The sequence below is a fragment of the Saccostrea echinata genome, unplaced genomic scaffold, assembly GCF_033153115.1.
Source record: "Saccostrea echinata isolate AGI-Se365-2 ecotype Australia unplaced genomic scaffold, CSIRO_AGI_Sech_v1 ptg000001l, whole genome shotgun sequence".
Classification (NCBI taxonomy): domain Eukaryota; kingdom Metazoa; phylum Mollusca; class Bivalvia; order Ostreida; family Ostreidae; genus Saccostrea; species Saccostrea echinata.
This window is the reverse complement of record NW_026889750.1, coordinates 38,376,760-38,396,867: the sequence shown is the minus strand read 5'-3', so window position 1 is coordinate 38,396,867 and position 20,108 is coordinate 38,376,760. Positions and strand designations below refer to the sequence as shown.

Genomic DNA, 20,108 nt, shown 5'->3' with positions numbered 1-20,108 from the left:
CTAAGTCATTGGTTAGTAATAGGAAGACAGTGCTGCATTGGGGTTTGGGGGAGTCTCAATTCAGAATGGTAAAACTCGATTAGGCTTCACGTAGTCAATGACATCACTTTGTTTTAAGCAATTTGTTGTTCAATATTATTTCTATACTGAGATAGAAAATAAACTATTTTAAGAGATCGGTAGAGCCAATTTGCACTTATTTTCTCCCTCCTTCCACTCCTCAAAAAAATTTTTTTTTTATTAATTTATAGAAAAACAAAGAAAAAGAATATTTTATAGGATTGTTGCGTTCTTTACAAATCGCATTTTTGTTCAATATAACACAAATATATAAATTTTACAAAATGAACAATGAAAGGGCTGAGCAGGCAGGGAAAACCAAAGACACAAAACGACTTGCGATTCTTTGTAACGAACGTTGCATTAATTAAACATTCCTATTTATACTTAGCGCGCATGCGCTCGTGCATGAAAAACCAGTTTTCTTAATATACGAAGATTAACGGAAAGTACCGAAACTAAAAGCGTAAAGAGATAAATTTAGTTTAAAATGTTCTAGGGTGGTACTGTTTTGTAGCAATCGCATCTTCTCGAACCTTTAGCTCAGAAAGAACTTTACATCACCGGATGTTAAAATTTAGGAGTCGCCTCCCATCAATCAAAATGTTGGCCGGATACAGTTGATTGTCGTTCTGTGGTATATTGTAGGTAATATCGTGTGTTGCATCCAATAGTTTAGCTCCCGATTCTATAGATACCGATATAAGGTCCCCTTACATTTATTTCAATATTTGTGAAAATGGGTTGTCATGGAAGGTTGTGTAAGACAGGAAATGTCCCGAGAAGGTAGTAGCGCCTCGAAATATTGACGTTAGGCTTCTATAGTGCTACTACATTTGTAGCATGACTGGTGTCCTATCGATACATGTATCTCTATGTACTTGAAGTTTTAGTAAAAACTCAAAGACAACTTTTAATTGAACAAATGAACAAAAAGAACGCTTTCGATTTTTGTATGATAAAGTTTATTTACTCAAACCTTTCTTAAACGCAATTTCCTGCATTACGTTGAAGCTAAACGAATTACGCGCGAAGAACATCCACTGGACATTTAAAAAAAAACAACAACAACAACAACTATGAACCTCCTAAATGTTGCGTAAATATTAAATCATTTCGGATTTATCAACCTGATATTCATTTTAACCGTTTGGATTAGCACATAATGAACATATAATTAATTTTGTAATCGATGAGTAAAAATAGAATTTAATCCCTCGAAAAACGGCTTGACCTTATTTTTGCACATCATCTTTGACTCTTGAAATTGTTGTTGAACTTGTAATCCTTTTATTCGCTACAAAGCATAAAGTTTGATCTATCAACCTTAATGAAAAATTTTAAAATCTATAATAAGAAAAGCACATTATTTTGAAAGAAGGAGATGGGCGAACAAGGCGTGCAGAATGCCTTTAGCTTCAGATATATAAAAATCATATTCAATTTGTGAATTTAGTTTTAGAGTCAAGTTTTTATTATTGAAATTTATGACATTATGACACACAAAACTTTTCTGAGGAAAATTTTCTCTGCAAAAATTATTCTACTATCAAAAATACTGCGATATTCTTGGGGTTCGAAACCTAGCAATGAAAATCCTGAGTATCGTTTTTCTTTGAGACTAACACGCTAACCACTACGATACACAACTCTTGGTGAATATTGGTATTTAACTCATGTTTGTGATATGTCCCTTGACCAAATGGACCAATATTTCTCGGAAAGATTGTATTGTGTCATAAAAGTGTATTTGTAAGGTATAGTGGGTCTTCTTAGTTTGCTCCATGTTTTTGTTCACCAAAAAATGTGTATTTTATCGCAAACTCTCAGAATAAACTTTCAAAAAAAAAAAAATGAAGCGAAGACCCACTCATACAAAAAAAAATTGTGTTGTAATATGAGGAATTGAACCTTTTTGCCCTTTTTGGTGTGTGTATGCTATTTCATAGGCAAATAAATTTAATCTTTGTGAGATTTTTGCATATTGTGAAGATTTTACATAAAGTATACACTAATGTTAGATGAAATATCAAAGAAAATGTTGTTGTAATTAAGATTTAATTTTTCAGCTTCATATTTGTCGCACCGTAGGCATTTTGCTTGCCTTATTCTTGCCCATCGTCTTTGTTTCTAATTAAATTTTCTTGTAATTAAGTTAATCTAATGTTTATATTCATATGCATGTGTTTCATTATTTGCGTTACATTCTTTTTTCCGTAAAAACTATCGCTTTCTTTTTTGCCACCATTGAATGCAAAATCCCTTTCGACGTTACAAATGGCATAGGTTGCTCTTGTTTTGTGAGAAAAATGAGAACTGTAGATTCATTTTTGAACATTGTAACCAAGAAAAGTGCGCGATCCCTGCTTAAAAATATGACACGTTACACGGCGCTTAAAATATCTTAATGCCTCCTCTTTCCATACCTATACTTGAAAATTAGACAAACTCACATGTGTGTTGAAAAAAGTTTATTGATCAAAATATGATAATATTCTGATCAAATCAAATCATAAACGCGTACAAACATGGTAAAATACAGTTCCAGTATAACAAAATGGATTTGGCAATGTAAATATGCAAATTACAGTTCCATTATACAAAAATGGATTAAACAATGTAAATTTGTAAATTACCGTCCATTATATCAAAATGGATGCTACAATGTAAATTTAAGTGAAGTTACAGTATTGCAAAGGGGGGATCTGTCAATGTAAAGAAACATTTGTAATCAGCTAACGTATCACATATAAAATACAACAAGTAGAATCATACTAAAATTACAGGAAAAGAAATATATGCTCTATATCCACAAAAATAAATAACATAATGATTATTTATAAAGCATGCACCAAAAAGCTATAGGATAAGTGTATTTACACAAAAATCGTTTAGTGGCTGCAGGTGGGTGAAGAGCCCACCAGGTGAAAGGATTTGTAAAAATCATCGCAACTAGCCCACCAAGGTTTAATTTGCGCTCTAAAATTCTTTATTTTGCATAAAATCTATTTAAATTTTATTTTCTGACTGGATCGAGAAGTTCTATTCAAAACGTATTGATTCATACCAAAATCACCCATTTTGCAAGTATAGTTTTGAGATCATCGACGGGTTTAATACGTGTGGTACTAAAGTTGTAAAATGGCACCACCATCACGCGTAACGTCAATACGAAGCTGACATTGTATCTGAATTCGAGCAAGCGTATTCCCGTTAAAAAGACTAAGTTAATACATGTATATTGCTAGCGCTCTAGGGCGCTAATGATGCCAATGTCTGCATTCGATGATAACAATAATTCAATTTGTAATTGTAGTCTTACTTTTGAGGTAGTTTCTTTTATAAGAGAAAGTTGGGATGACATAAAATTAGTAAGAACTCTTATTTTATTTTCAGAGAATTTAGTAAAACAGGATCCGAATTTGAAGCGTGATAAACGATGGGCGTTCCAGACTCGAGAGGAACGAGCCGACTCTGCCATGAGGAAACACATGTACTTGGACAAACTACAAGAAAATCTAGGAATCACCGACATCAAAGAAAAATACTTCCTTCGAGAGTAATACAATTTTGATCTTTTAATTCTGTCAATATATATATGGTCTAAAATATAATGGAAATTGTAGGCGAATTCCGTGTACTCAAATTAAGGAGGCTGGGGGGTCAACAAATTAACCATCAGATATAACTTATTTTTTTAGATATGATATCTTAAGCTGTTAACTATCATTTGGCAAAGAAAAAATTCACACATTTTAGTTTTAAAATTTGATCATTTTTGTATATCTTTATACATGTTATATGGAGCTCTTCTTCTAAAGGAGATCAATATAGTCTAAAAATGGCCATGACCACCCAGCCCTATTAATTGCGGAAATATACTTCAACGACAATGAGTTTAATACCTACATTGGAATCCAGTGGGGGAGTATGGACTTTCTAGAATTTTCAGTGTTAATATGTTGACGGTGCGACCGTTATGGCGAGCGCAGATACCTATATTCAGTTTTAATTTAGATCGGGCTCTTCAAACCGCACGTGACATTTAGTACGTCTAGACTCTGACGTCACATGACGTCGCTTGTAAGTTGCATTACCAAAACGAAGTCAGAACAGTGCTAATTTTAATAAAGAAGGTTTAATGTACTATTTATCTGCTATATATCCATCAAATCAAGGTGAGTTTATATTTTTCTTGGAACTTTTCGTTACCGCGAGAACGTTGTTTGCGGCGAGATGCAATTCGCAAAGCATTATTGGACTACAGGTTACTGCGGAAAAAAATTCATTTGGATCAATGTGAACAGTCCGAATTTTCTCTTCGCCCAGGCGTTGCTTTAAGAGCTCGCAGTGACGAGCGGCGCTTCGCGCCGCTCGCTGCGCTCGCTATTAAAATATAGTACAGTTATACCTAAAAATGCATGATTCTGGATGCCCTCCATCGAAGCACGGACTCCTCATAAATCGATAGGAAGAGTCATATAAAAGGGAGGCGGCTTGTCTATAAGATAAGACTACATGTATGTCGAACCCCCTCCCCCTACTTTTCACGATTCTTATCTTTTCTTTTTCGTGTTAGGCCATTAGGTGAACATTTTATTATTTCGAACTGTTTTGAATGGGTAAGGTACAGCCTAAGAAAAAATCCTGGATCTGCCTTTCATAGCCCATATATTTATGTATTTATTAACCAAGTATAAGTACGAAATGTTTGTAACAGGTTTTCATTTCTTTTTGCAATATAACAAGTATAAACTATTTTAGTGCTGTGGTTCCACATGAGGGACATCCCATGGCTCTCCATTTTGGAATGATCATTCCAACAATAAAAAATCAATCCTCGGAGGAACAACAGAAAAAATGGCTGCCAATGGCAGAAAGTCTGCGCATGATTGCCACATACGCTCAGACAGAACTGGGTCATGGTGAGCACTTTGTCCTGTTTATTCCATTTAAAATTTGTATTCAGATCACATCACACTAATAAATGCTTTCATTCAATCCCATAACCAAACCAAAACTATGTCATATGAAAGAAATAATATGTAAAAGAGACGAAAGTCTATTGATCAGTAGATCCAGCGGACTTCAGCTGAAAAAAATTAGAAGCAAAAATAATTTTCATTCCTTATCGGGCTTCATAGTTTTAAATTGTTGAAAAGAATACATTCTATGTATTAATTGCTCTTATTTTCAATTAAGGAACATTTATCCGTGGATTAGAGACTACTGCTATGTATGATCCCCAGACAGAGGAGTTCATTGTAAACACCCCAACTCTGACAGCCACTAAATACTGGCCTGGGGCATGTAAGTTATCTTATTTTTCAATAATTTGCATTGTCTAAAGCTCAGCAAACTTCAAGCCATGTAATATTTTTGTTTAATTCTCCTTATTTTTTTTCAGCCAAATTTTCCTCAAAGCAATCATTAGTGACCTGTTCATTTCTTTTCTTTTTCAATTAGAGGGTTTTGTCCCTCTCCAGAAGAAAGAAATATTTATAAGAGTTAGAATGGGATTGTTGAACCGCCAAACCATAAATGGGAAAACAATATAGTATTTGATAAGATAAAGGCATTTAAAATATCCTTAAGAATAAACATATTCTTAATTGTATATGAAAATATGAAGTAGTGTAAGTTCAAATCAAATTTGTTTACACCTTTGGTATTTGAACCAGTTAGGAATATGATTGGGCTCTCCAGTTTTACCGACAGTAGTCAAGATAAAAGTACTTCACTTGACTCAGAGAAACTTGTGACAGCCAGGTGACAATTATAGCCTATTGGTATTTAACCTGACTCAGAGAAACTTGTGACAACCAGGTGACAGTTATAGCCTATTGGTATTTAATCTGACTCAGAGAAACTTGTGAAAACCAGGTGACAGTTATAGCCTATTGGTATTTCTTTAAAGTGCTCTTCAGTTGTAAAAGAACAATCACATTTTTTTCCTAAAACAAATTTTCATTGTATAGTGGGAAAGACTGTAAACCATTGTGTTGTCATGGCTCAGCTGTACACAAAGGGGAAGAACTGCGGCATCCACATGTTCATGGTGCAAATTAGAGACATGGATACACATGTACCATTGCCAGGTGAAATCCCTATATTTTGTAAATATAATTAACATTAGGAAGTTCTTCAAAGTCCAAAAAAGTAGAATCACTACGTACAAAACAGTGTATCATATTTGGTATAATATTAAATTTCAGGTGTAGAAGTAGGGGACATCGGTCCAAAGTTCGGATTTGAGGAAATCGACAATGGATATTTAAGGCTGGATAATGTCCGCATTCCAAGAGAGAACATGCTCATGAAATACTCTAAGGTGTTTTTAGTTAATTGATAATTATCTTTCTAGTTACTAAAATTTCTTTTGTTTGTATGGTAAAAGGTTAGTAATCTTTATGTCCATGAGAAGTATATTATGCTCTCAGTATGTCATTGTGATGAGTATCTCAACTGTCCCACGATTCACAGGTAAAAATTTAAGTCAGCTTTATTTGAAAAGAATCTAAAAATGTTACATTTTTTTTCAAAACTGATGAATCATCCTGTAACCTTTGTTAGGATTCAAACACAAATCCCTGACAATTGACCAGTCTAGTGACATGTATTCTGTTTTATCAAAAGTACCTATTCTTCTTTCAAGAAATTAATGTATTATTTTTTTGTGAAACTTTTTACAAAGGTCTTAAAAGATGGAACATACGTTAAACCTCCAAGTGACAAGTTAGCCTATGGTTCTATGGTTCTTTTGAGGTGTTCCATAACAGCTTCAACAGCAGAATGTCTTTCAGAGGCCTGTGTTATAGCTATCCGTTACAGCGCAGTACGGAGGCAAACAGAGATCAGACCAGGGTGTGTTAGTTTTATAGATTAGATTGATTTATATAAATCCTTGAAAAAGTCATGGAACAAAAATGATATCAATATATTTTGTTCTATTACAGTTTACCCATATTCTGACTGCAAATATCAAAATGTGATGATATTTTTCAGCTGCTTGATACATCTGAATTTAACGTTGCTAATAAAATGTTTTTTAAAAAGGCCAGATTCTAAAATTATACAATTCATCTAATTGTACCAAAAATATAAATGAAAATAAAGAACCCAGAAGATTGTTATCTGAAAACATTATATGAACTTTTTTCAGCTGTTCTTAAATTATTGAATTAGTTTTGGGAATGTATTTTTGATTAATTACAGTTCTCTCTGCTCTATGAAGGGCAATTGACCCTTTTATGTAGAATGCAAAAGATATTAATTTATTTTCCCTCTTCTCTAGATGTCATATCTGATGGAATAGTTTATTAATGATCTTTTTTTTTTTTTGTAAAATGACAATACAATGATTGAGCTTAGCATGATAACAATTCATTTTGACCAATCTATTTTCACCAACTGTGTCCCTGAATATTAAAAATTATGATTAATATTACAAAAGGCTTAGTTTTGGCTTATGTATAATGATATTCTGACAAAATGAGAATTACAATGTAGCTTCATACAGCTTGACAGATGAGATAAAATTATTGTCATTTGTCCTTTATCTTATTAATGCCCTGTTCACACGGAGAGTTTAATTCGCAGTAAATTAATGCGAAGTAAAATGATGCGAATTAAACTAATGCGAATTAAATTGCGTTCACACGACAACTAATGCGAAGTAAACTAATGCGAATTATAATTTTATTTCTACAACAAGGCTATTCAGTGAGGCTATTATGACGTCATTTACAAATCACGTCATATTGTGCAGAGCAGACATACATTTGACATAATGTCATAGTGTCTGTACACATTTTAGTGATTTACATAATTTTCCTTTGTTTTCCACTCAAAAATAGCACAAGTACCTATATTTGACCTTCGACGTGTGGCCTGTGACTTAATTCTGCCCTTATGCATGCGTCAAAATTTAATTCGAATCAGCTTCGCTTAGCGCTCACACGGAGCTAATGCGAAGTAATTTAATGCGCAGTAAACTAATTCGAATTAAACTAATTCGCATTAAATTCTCCGTGTGAACGCGGATCAAATTTAATTCGCAGTAACTTACGTTTAATTCGAATTAAACTCTCCGTGTGAACAGGGCATAAAATGTGTTTCCTAGAAATGACTCAAAAGTCTCAAATATGTAGAGTACTGATATACATGAATATGACATAGATTTATTTTTTGAACATGCAAATTAAAATACAGCCGAGCTTCGGTATCTCAGATACTGATATCTGGAATACCATGGATATGTCGAAGTGAGTTCAAGTCCCAATCACTTTTTCTTTAAGTATTTTACCCTCAATATTTTGAACCCTTGGATATCTCAGTTTTTTCTCGCTTTATTTTTTGAACGTGCAAATTAAAGTAATATAAATTATGTTTGATGAAATGTGATAGAATAAAAGGAATTATTGCATTTATTTATTTATTTACATGTATTTATTTTATTTATTTATTTTTTTTTTTTTGCTCGGTTCACCATCTATATTCTTTACTGGATTCACGAGATTGATCACTTTTCGTCATCTTCACCTTTTACATCTACAGGTAAAGAACATTGTTTTTTTAAGTGATGTTGTTTCTCCTTTACAGAGGGGAAGAGGCACAGATAATTGACTACCAAACCCAGCAGTACAAACTCTTTCCTCTTTTAGCCACCTCATTTGCCATGATTTTTGCAGGGGAATTCATATCTAATTTCTACAAAATCAAGTATCCAGAAATTGCTGCAGGAAACTTCGAGTACTTACCACAAGTAAATGATATTTTTGGAGTTTTTTTTAAAATACATTTTTAAAATCAAGATGGGCGAACAAGCAGATCAAAATGTCTATGCTTCGATAAATAAGAAAGTGAAAAATTAAATCTCAGTTGTAAAACAACATTCTTCTATGTTGCAGAGCATATAATATTTTATGTAAAATTTCCAAACATTGCAACAATCTGCCAATTGTTAAAATTATTCGTCTTTGAGATAGCTTACTTATACCAAAGAGGGTAAAAATAATCTTTTCTCCATACTATAACACACATTTTTCAATATAAGTGGGTCTTAAATCGCCCCTGTTTTTGAAAGTATATCTTAAAATATGTTAAAAAAAATTACATTTTTTTTTTGCTTAACAAAAAAAATGGAACAGGGACCCACTCTACTGTAAAAATACACTTTTACAACAAAAAATCGTATTTTTCCAAGAAAATTTGAAGTCCAGTTATTCAATGGTCATATCACAAACAAAATTTAAATAGCACTACCTATTATGAGCTGGGTGGTGTAATGGTTAGCATGTCAGTCTCTAAAAACATACTCAGGATTTTTATTGTTTGGGTACAAATCCCAAGAAATCCTGATTTTTTACCTTAGAATAATTTTTGCCGGGAGAGTTTTTTTTCCGATAATTTGATTTTTACACATTTAAAGATATAGGCATTTTGCAGGCCTTGCTGGCACTTCTCTTTTATTATTTTGGAACTGATGAATGAATAAACTTCAGCTTAACTTTAAAACAATATAAAAGTCATTTATGCAGGAGAAAATATTAGAAATCTGATTTTTTTTTTTCTAGATGAAATATTTTGAAGCAATATTTATTCTGAATTCTATTTAATTTTGCTCACCATAATTTTATTCGTTGAAGATTTACAAATAAAATATTATTTTATCTCTTTACACTAATTTGACATTTTAAGAATGCTTTCATTTTATCAGAATTTAGTTGTCAGTAGATATGAAATTATTTGACCAGTTATCTCATCAGCATTATATCTTCTCTAGCATTTATCAGAGATTTTGAGAGGTGTTATTAATTATAACTTATGCGATGATCCTAACTGTGAGACAATTACGGTTTCAAACGAACAAAAATCCTACTAATTTTTTTGCAAAATCAGCAAATGGAACCCAGAAAATATTACATGATTATGCAGCATTGTTACGTTTGAAATCAATGGCACCAAATTCATTGTATATGATTGTTAAATTTCACATATACTATAAATGCATAATAAAAAGGCAGATGATTATTACTTTTTATTTTTCAAGGTCTGCTGGTATTCTGTATGGTGTATTTTTTTTAAAATTCAGTTAAATATTTTTTAACAGAAAACAAGACAATGACAATCATAATAATAGTTGGCTAAATCTTCCAACGATTTTTAACGTTTGTCATATTTAGTTTAGTCATGTCCATGTTGAAGGTAGAACTATCCTTGAGTGTTGCTATTTCTGTTGTTTAAGTTGCACGCTATGAGTGCCGGACTGAAGGCCTTCAGCTCCTGGGCATGCTCTGAGGGAGTAGAAACATGTCGACAGTGTTGCGGCGGACATGGTTACTCTCATGCTAGTGGACTACCCAAAATCTACGTAGATTGTACACCAGCCTGTACCTACGAAGGAGAAAATATGGTTCTTATGCTTCAAGTTGCAAGGTTGTTAATTTATATGGTTTTCCTTGTTTTGTGTAATTTTTCCAACAGTATTCTACTAATCAAAATTTTCACCTATACTGTTACTTAAAAGTTGTATATTCTTCAGATGTTGAAATGCATTTTTTACACCAAAAAGCCATGTTTTTATTTTTAAAAAACAATGGCAGAAGATCCATTACAGAATTGTCCATCAATTAATCTACTGAAATAAACTTAGGATGTAGAACTCTACTGTTTTATTATAGGAAGTGATGGTTATCAGGATTAGTCTTTTTAGGTCACCTGAGTCACTCAGGTGACCTATTGCTATCCGTTTTTGTCCGTCGTCGTGCGTCGTGCGATGTGCGTTAACATTTGAACATTTTTAGCTTCTTCTCTGAAACCGCTCAACCAATTTCAACTAAATTTGGCATATAGCATCTATGGGTGAAGGGGAACAAAAATTGTGAATTTCATGGTCCCTGCCCCCCGTGGGCCTGAGGGGTGGGGCTAAAACCACCAAAATTAATGCAATCTTTAAAAATCTTCTTCTTTACTCCTGGACATCAAGCAGTCAAACTGTGGCATCATTTTAATAAGCATTGAGTCCTCTACCAAAATTGTGAAATTCATGGCCCCAGGGTCAGGGGTTCTGGTGCTAGGGCGGGGCTATATAGATCATATAGTGAAAGTGCATTATTTCTTTGAAAATCTTCTTCTCTGCTCCTGGGTATTAAAAAAACTAACTAAGTATATAGTTATGATGAGTAAGAGTGACTCTTCCAAAATTGTGAAATTCATGGCCCCAGGGTCAGGGGTTCTGGTGTTAGGACGGGGCTCTATTGATTATATAGTGAAAATGCATTAATTCTTTGGAAATCTTCTTCTCTGCTCCTGGGTATTAAATAAACTAACTAAGTATATAGTAATGATGAGTAAGAGTGCCTCTTCCAAAATTGTGAAATTCATGGCCCCAGGGGCAGGGGTTCTGGTGTTAGGGTGGGGCTCTATTGATTATATAGTGAAAATGCATTAATTCATTGAAAATCTTCTTCTCTGCTCCTGGGTATTAAATAAACTAACTAAGTGTATAGTTAAAATGAGTAAGAGTGCCTCTTCCAAAATTGTGAAATTCATGGCCCCAGGGGCAGGGGTTCTGGTGTTAGGGCGGGGCTCTATTGATTATATAGTGAAAATGCATTAATTCATTGAAAATCTTCTTCTCTGCTCCTGGGTATTAAATAAACTAACTAAGTACATACTTATGATGAGCAAGAGTGCCTCTTTCAAAATTGTGAATTTCATGGCCCCTGGGTCAGGGGTTCTGGTGTTAGGGTGGGGCTCTATTAATTATATAGTGAAAATGCATTAATTCATTGAAAATCTTCTTCTCTGCTCCTGGGTATTAAATAAACTAACTAAGTGTATAGTTAAAATGAGTAAGAGTGCCTCTTCCAAAATTGTGAAATTCATGGCCCCAGGGGCAGGGGTTCTGGTGTTAGGGCGGGGCTCTATTGATTATATAGTGAAAATGCATTAATTCATTGAAAATCTTCTTCTCTGCTCCTGGGTATTAAATAAACTAACTAAGTACATACTTATGATGAGCAAGAGTGCCTCTTTCAAAATTGTGAATTTCATGGCCCCTGGGTCAGGGGTTCTGGTGTTAGGGTGGGGCTCTATTGATTATATAGTGAAAATGCATTAATTCTTTGAAAGTCTTCTTATCTACTCCTGGGTATTATTGAAACACATTAAATACATAGTTATGATAATCAAGGATGCCTCTTTCGAAATTGTGAAATTTGTGGCCCCTGGATCAGGGGTTCTGGTGTTAGGGCGGGGCTCTATTGATTATAAAGTGAAAATGTTTTAATTCTTTAAAAATCTTTTTCTCAGCAACTGGGTATTATTTAAACAAACTAAGTACATTGTTATGATAAGCAAGGATGCCTCTTCCAAAATTGTGAAATTCATGGCCCTGGGGACAGGAGTTCTGGTGTTAGGGCGGGGCTACATAGATCCTATAGTGAAGGTGAATTATTTCTTTGAAAATCTTCTTCTCTGCCCCTGGGTATTGCTTAAACAGACTAAAGTACATTGTTATGATACACAAGGATGCCTCTTCCAAAATTGTGAATTTTATGACCCCAGGTTTAAGGGTTCTGGTGAAAGGGGGGGGGGGGGGGGGCTTATATTGATTATAAAGTGAAAAAGCAAAATTTCTTTGAAAATATTCTTTTCTTCTTCTGGTTAAAAAAGCAAAGAAGCTAAGTGTATAGTTATGATGAGCAAGTGTTCTTCTTCCAGAGTAGTGAATTTCATGACCCCTGGGTCAGATGTGCTGGTGTGAGGGTGGGGCTCTTGATAATTTAGTGAAAATGCATTAATTCTATTAAATAATCCTGTTTGCTCCTTAGTGTTAAGCTGATAAACAAAGTGATGATGAGCAAACATATGGTCCCGGGGTCAGAAGCTCTGGTGTTTTGGGGGTGGGGGTTGGGGGCTCTATTGATAATATAGTGAATCTGTAGTAAAAATGCATTATTTATTTAAAAATCTTCTCCGCACCTGGGCATATCTGAGGCAAACAGAGTAAAAGTTTTTACAAGGAAGGGAATTTTTACCAGATTTTTGAACATCTGGACCATTTGGTCAAGTGTTCTGGTCCTGCCCAGGGCTCTATTAGTTTGTATTCTACTGAGAGGAGTTATTCCCCTTTGCCATTTACTTTTGATAATTTATCACTGTAAATAATATACTTGAAAGGTAAATAGAATAAGAGAATTATGCAAAAACTTTTATTGTATAATACAAAAAGTACTTTCATAGTTTTAATGATCAGATAGACTTGTAAGTAGTAGATAAATAAAAATGAGACAAAAATAACTTGTCTTATTAAATATTCATCAAAGACCAAGAGATGCCAATGTAAGAGATTTCAACAAAGGATTAAAATAGTACAGAAGCATTGATAATTTGTTAATATACTGTATAGTGATAGTGATAAATGGGGAACAGATTAGAACCTAATTTATGAACTGTTAATGAATATTAAGACCAATTATTTTGTTGATCATAATCAACCTATTTTTCTTGCTTTTGGGCAACAAAGCTTCACCTTTCAGTTCATTTTATACTCTATGCATCCTTGAAATTGTTGTATCATACTCAGGTGACCGTTAAGGCCCTTGGGCCTCTTGTTTGATGTTACATTTTTATTTCAGGTTTCTTATGAAGCAGTATGCCAACATGGTGCAAGGGAAACCTCTTCCAACCCTTGCACAATGTCTAGGAATTGACCTTTCCAAGCAGTCTTGCATGACAGATGAGGTTGCCCTCAAATGTCTTGTGATGGCATACAATCACAGGGTTGCAAGGTATGTGCAAAGCATCAGTTAATTGTATTTGATCCCATTTCCTTCCAGTTATGTCTAATTTCATTTTAAGAAAAATACAATATATTTTAAAATGTTTTCTGTTTAACATTTTCTCTTTTTTGTGAAATGATAGATTAGTATCAGATGCTTCCAACAATATTCAGAACTTGGTCAGTAAAGGCAAAAGTCAGCAGGAAGCATGGAATTCTTCAACAGTCCGTCTGTTTTGGGCTAGTAGGGTAAATATATTCGGATAAGTGACCTCATTTACCCACTCTTTAAGAAAATTGATATTATAACTGCACTTCAGATGCTGTGGCAAATATAATTATATTATTTATTTACAAATCATATATAAATGGTTTTACAGGCATTTTGTCATGCGTTTGTTGTTGAGAATTTTGTGAAAATTCTCTCTGAGAGATATCTAGATGACAAAACTAAACGTGTGATGATGTCACTATGTAAGCTCTATGCTGTTCATGGAATCATTACAAACCTTGGAGAATTTATCCAGGTAATCTTTATATTCATTCATATATAAAAGCCTTAAAACTTTTTAAATATAACTGCAAATAACTATAAATATAATGCATATGCAAAGAACTAATATTGAGCTTCCTTTTTAACTTTAATATTAAATGTGTTATTTTACTATACTGTTTGTTTATTGAGTTTTATATCTTTAAAAAATATACATTGTATTATGTATGTAACTTCTTTTTTCCTTATATTTTCCGACAACTGAATTAGATTTTAGGTCACAAAAATGATTGAAAGGAAAATTTACACTTTTAAAATTCGTTTCAGGATGGTTTTTTCAGTTCTGATCAAATTCAAATTTTACAAAACAAGCTGACTTCATTATTAAAAGAGATAAGGCCCAATGCAGTGGCTTTAGTGGATGCCTTCGATTATCCAGATTCTGTACTTGATAGTTGTTTGGGGCGATATGATGGACAGGTTTATCAGGCTCTTTATGAATATGCCAGAGAATCCCCGCTGAATGAAAAAGAGGTACATGTATGAACAAAATTCTGTTCTTTTTTACAAATGTATTCAGTAATTTTCAGATAAAATTTTGTGAAAAAATAATTAAGATTTTACTAATACATATACTAGATTTTTATTTTTATTTTGTTGTAGGTACTAGATTCTTACTACAAATATATCAAACCAGCTCAAACATCATCAGGAACAGGTGCACTTCTGTCACGCTTGTAAGTCAGTGTGACTTGTATCAGTGCTTATCATATTTTTTTTCAACTTGGAGACCAAATATTACTACAAGAATATTTGATTGGATTCATTACTAGTATCTGTGGAAGTCTACTAACATAATTGACTGAAACATTTTGTTTTAGTCATATTGCTTTATGTATATCAATGAATTGTTGACATAAATTGTTATAATTGGTCATCTGTATTTAAGTAATAAAGTTTGGCAATAGAATTGTGAATATCAGCTGTGTGCCCTAAATAATGTGTGATTCTATAGGTGTAATACATACTTGTATTTCTATATTTGGAATTGTTTAAAGATGGCTAAAAATCTATAAAAATAATAATAATAATAATAATAATAATAAAACATTGTGTTCTTTCCATTTACTTTTTGAATACTCGATTTTTTGTGTCTATGGACGTCGTATTGGACTTGCATTCTCTCCTTCCACATCTAGTGTAAAAATATGATTCGTGAAAAGAACATACAGATTCTGCAACAATTCTTCTGTTTCCTGCTCTGCTCTTTCTTTTGTAAATGATGTCTCTCTTTATACAGAAGAAACAAACCTTTTTAATTACCTGGGAAAAAAGCTTCGTTGCATTTGGCTTACGTATAAAAGTAGAAAGCAGTTACGAATTAAAGGAATTATGTATCAGATGTTCACCCATGAAGTTGATATTTTATATTTCCCTTAATATTTTACTTTTAATCTTTTGTCTGTATATGTATAAAAATATATAGCTGTGCATCAATTTGGTATCTTGACGGCGTCCAGGTACTTCTACAGAAAAATACCCTTGACTATGATTCTCCAATTTTATATCCATTTTAAGTTACTACTGTTGAAAGGTCATAAAGAAAAGGATTTACAGTCACAAATACCTTTGAATGCGTTATGTACAAATCAAATTTATAAATTATTAATTTTGAATAAAAAATATTACATTTGATTTACTTTACTTTTAAAGTTGAGATATAGATAGATATATATATATATATATATATATATATATATATATATATATATATATATATATATATATATATATATATATATATATATATATAAATTAACTCACTTAACTTTCAACGAGTTTTTAAAGAGAAAACAGTTGGAGATGTAAATATACTGAAAGGAAAAATATGCAGAGTAATATTTGCGAAAATTTTTCGACTGCATGGCCGAAAATTATGAAATCTGGTCAGAGGGGTATCTTGGGTACTGTGTTAAGAAACTCAACTGTGAAATGTATGACGTCACGTAGGGAAAATGGCAATAAGCCAAAAACACGTGCATATAAGATTAAATGTTTGTCAGTACATCTTGTAATACCACTTGATGCACTGGAAGTACTTGGTATACACACCGTTTTGCAATATTTAGAGCCAACTTGAATTTCTTGCAATCATGGAAGGGTTGACGGAAGTTCCATGGGGCCTGACTGTTGCCTTGCTTAAAGAAAGAAAAAGGCAGCAACAAGTTACTGTGCAGTTTGTTGTACATTTTTCCACCCCAGTAGTCAGAAAAGAAATTGAAGAGTTTCTAATAAACCGTGACGATGACGTTGGCGCGTAACAAAGCATCGTCAAAATTTTGCTATTGATCCTGCCACCTGTTTAATCGCCACTTCACTACGACTGAAACAGCTTTTAATACAGTGGGCAATCATTATTGTTACATTCATCATAAAATTGAAAGAAACCCATTGTGCAATTTCGGTTTGTGAGCCAAGAAACTTTAGTCGGTATTCCTTTTACTCTCGCACGTGTGCGTTGTACGTCTAATTTGTCAAAATGTTAACCCAGACCCAGAGTTTGTAAAGACATTCTTGCAAATAATCACAGTAACCCATTTGACTGGCCTCTGTAAAGTCCATCTTTTTCTCCAATCGAACATCTGTGGGACTAACTGGACGGTAGGGTTTGAAGGCGTCGGAATGCTCAAGCTACTCTCGACCAACTAAAGGCTGCCTTGTCGTAAGGATTGGATAATATCTATATGAGAAAAGTAAATACACTGATGATCTCCATGCAAAGGTGAATCAAGGCTGTGAAAGATGCACAAGGGATGCATAGGAGATAATGCGATTTTTTTATTTTCACTTTTGGGAGGTACGTCATTCAATAACTCATTAAATATCAGTCAAAATCAAATTAAATTTTGGCTTCTTGTTTATTAAAAGATAAGTTCGAATGGTACATAACAATACATGAAAATACATTTAAAAAATTAAAACATTAAATCACTTCCAAAATTTACCCTGCGTTTCTTTTCCTTTTCACTATATGTATATAAAGACCTTAACACGAATTAATTCAGCAAACTACAAGTAATTCCGCATGTATATATATGAATGATTATTCACGAATACCTCTCAAGATCCTGCTTCAGAATTCATGAAATGTTTCCCGCCACTTATAACCCCAATTGTCAGGCCATCAATTTGTTGTTTGTTTTTTTTTCAAATTAATAACGAAATACTCCTTTTACCTTATCAGTACAAAGGGTTCAAGTTGGATGTGACTGGTCAACAGGGGATGCTTACTCCTCCTAGTCATCTGATCCCACTTTGGTAATTTCAGGAATCCGTGTTTTCCCCTGTTTATGATTTTTATTCACAAACAAGTTGATGAAACAAGAATATCAGCAGTCTCGATCGTTTAAAGTCATCATTTCGTAAGTTCTATGGTCAATACAATGACCCTGTCAGCAAATACAATCTTTCATTAACTCAAATGCTGACTGACCTTTATCATACGTATTGTTAGGCCATTATTTACACAATGAATTGTCGACGGATTTTTCCGTTATTTCCTGATCATGACAAGGAGCACACGGCGGGTGCGACCGGTCGGCAGGGGATGCTCACTCCTCCATGGCACCTGATCCCACCTCTGATGTTTGGAGGTCCGTGTTTGCTCTGCTCCTATTTTGTAATGTTTAATGGACAGTTGAGCTCGAATACTGTTCGTTATCTCCACATATTTCATTCTTAATTGGATTTATGGGCTTATCACTATTCGATATCTTTACATTTTACATTCTGTGTTATGGACACATATATATACATTACCAGATCATGTATTGATTTTTCATTTCCAGCTTCTTTCTCTCCTTTCCACTGGATGAAAAAAGTTTCCGAATGGCTAAAACACTACTAAAATTCTGTGGAAACTTAATCTTACTTCTAGTTTCCGCTAAGTTTTTACAATGAAATGGAAACTTTGGATGTCCAATTGTCCAACTGGTTTCCGCATTTTAAACTTGATGAAACATGATGCGTAGGCAATTTTTATTGTAGCCTGAGAGTTACAACCCATGTAGCACACCATAGCATGAAGTTGATAAAAAAAAAATAGTTTACTTAACAGTTTTCCAAGATAATTATAGTCTAACTTTTTTTTAACTTCATTACTACGGTTTGTTTGGTAGTAACTCTCAGACTAGAACAAGTAAGAATATTAACAAAATTTGCTACTCTTAAAACTGTTTCAACAATGACAAATTTGCCTTTGGTGGAAATTTTTATAAGATAAGTTCATTAAACCTTAAACAAAGTGTAGGACTCATATTTAACTGTTCATGTGTTCTAATTTTCTGACTGGTTCTCTTTTCCCATGGTTTATTAGACTTTACATCACATTCTTTTAAAAATGTGCAATATACATTCATCAAACTTTATACAAGATACATGTACATTGTAAATATTTTCTGGCATTACCTTTTTCTGAACTTTTTTCTCATTTTCTGTTTCGTGTCTTTTGAAAGAGCAAATCGTAAGTGGCAAATTTTATATAGGATTGATAATATTTTTTTTTTGTCCATGCATCGAATATATAAATCTAAATCACGAATCGCACTAAAAAAGTATGTAGTAAATCTTGCTGGGACGAATTTTAACTTTGGAGAAAAGTGATCTTAAGGTTCCCTGTATTTTTAGGCCTAGCAATTCCTGATTCGAGCACTCATATTCTACGGATATATATTCCTATTTATCAAAATTAATGTGTTAAAGAATAGATAAATGCAAAAATTATATTTATTATAATCATTTTTCTCTTCCTGATAACATGTTTACGAAAAACTGTATGTATGAATCCTTTTATATATTTAACAATTTATACATTTCTTTGACTACAGTGTACATGTGTAGAGTGCTCGCTCCGTGATCGGAAGTTCGTGTATTCGAATCACGGCCGCGACTGACCTAAGTCGATAAAAATAGGTAGCAACTGTTCCTTCGCCAAGCGCTCGGCACTTTGAAGTGAAAGTTGCGGGTCCTTCGGATGAGACCTTAAACACCGAGGCCCCGTGTCACAGTAGGCGTTGACACGATAAAGAACCTTCACTGGTCAATGGCCCTGAGTGCCGAGTAAAGGTCTAAATTTGAGGCCCTTCACCGGTATATGGTGACGTCTCTATGAGTGAAAATTTTTTGAACGGGATGTAAAACAACATACAATCAATCTTTGCCTATGTATCATATTGCAAAAAGACGGGAAGGTATATCCGTATATCATTTTGTTTTGTGAGCAATAGGAAATAAAAGCCTTTGCCTTGACGGAACTATAATTTGGACACAATCTTGTGTTTGTTAATGTACATGTGATAAAATTTTACTGAAATTTCAATTAAGTAGGATCCACTGACAGTCAGATGTAAAATATTACATTGATCATTGGATTTCTTGAAGGACATATTCTGACAGGAATAATATAGCGCAAGATTTCGGAAGAGATAAATCTTGATCACAGTTTTCTCCATGAGGTAAATATTGTTTGATTAAAACACTTTATAAGTTAACATTGTCAAAAATGAGGTTTTCAACCTGAAACTAGATACATTTTTATGATAGATATAAAAAGGATAACATTATGTTAAATTGTGAAAGTTATGTAAAATATGATTATTTCTCATCCCTGAAAATGACTTGGAAAAGCCGTCTACACATTATACAAGCAAATCGAAACATCATATGAAAAAAGAAAAGGCAAAATATATGGTACATTAAAATAAATTATAA

The 20,108-nt window shown here is 33.3% G+C and overlaps 1 protein-coding gene across 1 annotated transcript; it reads left to right on the top strand.

Annotated features, from left to right (window-relative positions):
• The first annotated feature begins 809 nt into the window (after positions 1–809).
• LOC133197348 (peroxisomal acyl-coenzyme A oxidase 1-like) lies at positions 810–15,855 on the top strand. The gene is made up of 14 exons (XM_061333342.1): positions 810–846; positions 3,457–3,619; positions 4,825–4,985; positions 5,263–5,370; positions 6,039–6,158; positions 6,276–6,391; positions 6,755–6,924; positions 8,662–8,824; positions 10,307–10,497; positions 13,704–13,856; positions 13,990–14,095; positions 14,227–14,373; positions 14,667–14,873; positions 15,003–15,855. Exons 1-14 carry the CDS (start codon positions 810–812, stop codon positions 15,078–15,080), a joined length of 1,920 nt encoding a protein of 639 aa, XP_061189326.1. The 3' UTR covers positions 15,081–15,855.
• The last annotated feature ends 4,253 nt before the right edge of the window (positions 15,856–20,108 follow it).

What these genes read in the sequence shown, in the direction of transcription:
- LOC133197348 (XM_061333342.1), top strand. Translation starts at nt 810, where the DNA reads ATGGAAGGTTGTGTAAGACAGGAAATGTCCCGAGAAG. An exon ending in TAAATACTGGCCTGGGGCAT is followed by an intron (nt 5,371 to 6,038) that starts GTAAGTTATCTT and finishes TTCATTGTATAG; the next exon opens with TGGGAAAGACTGTAAACCAT. An exon ending in TGCTCATGAAATACTCTAAG is followed by an intron (nt 6,392 to 6,754) that starts GTGTTTTTAGTT and finishes CTTTTTACAAAG; the next exon opens with GTCTTAAAAGATGGAACATA.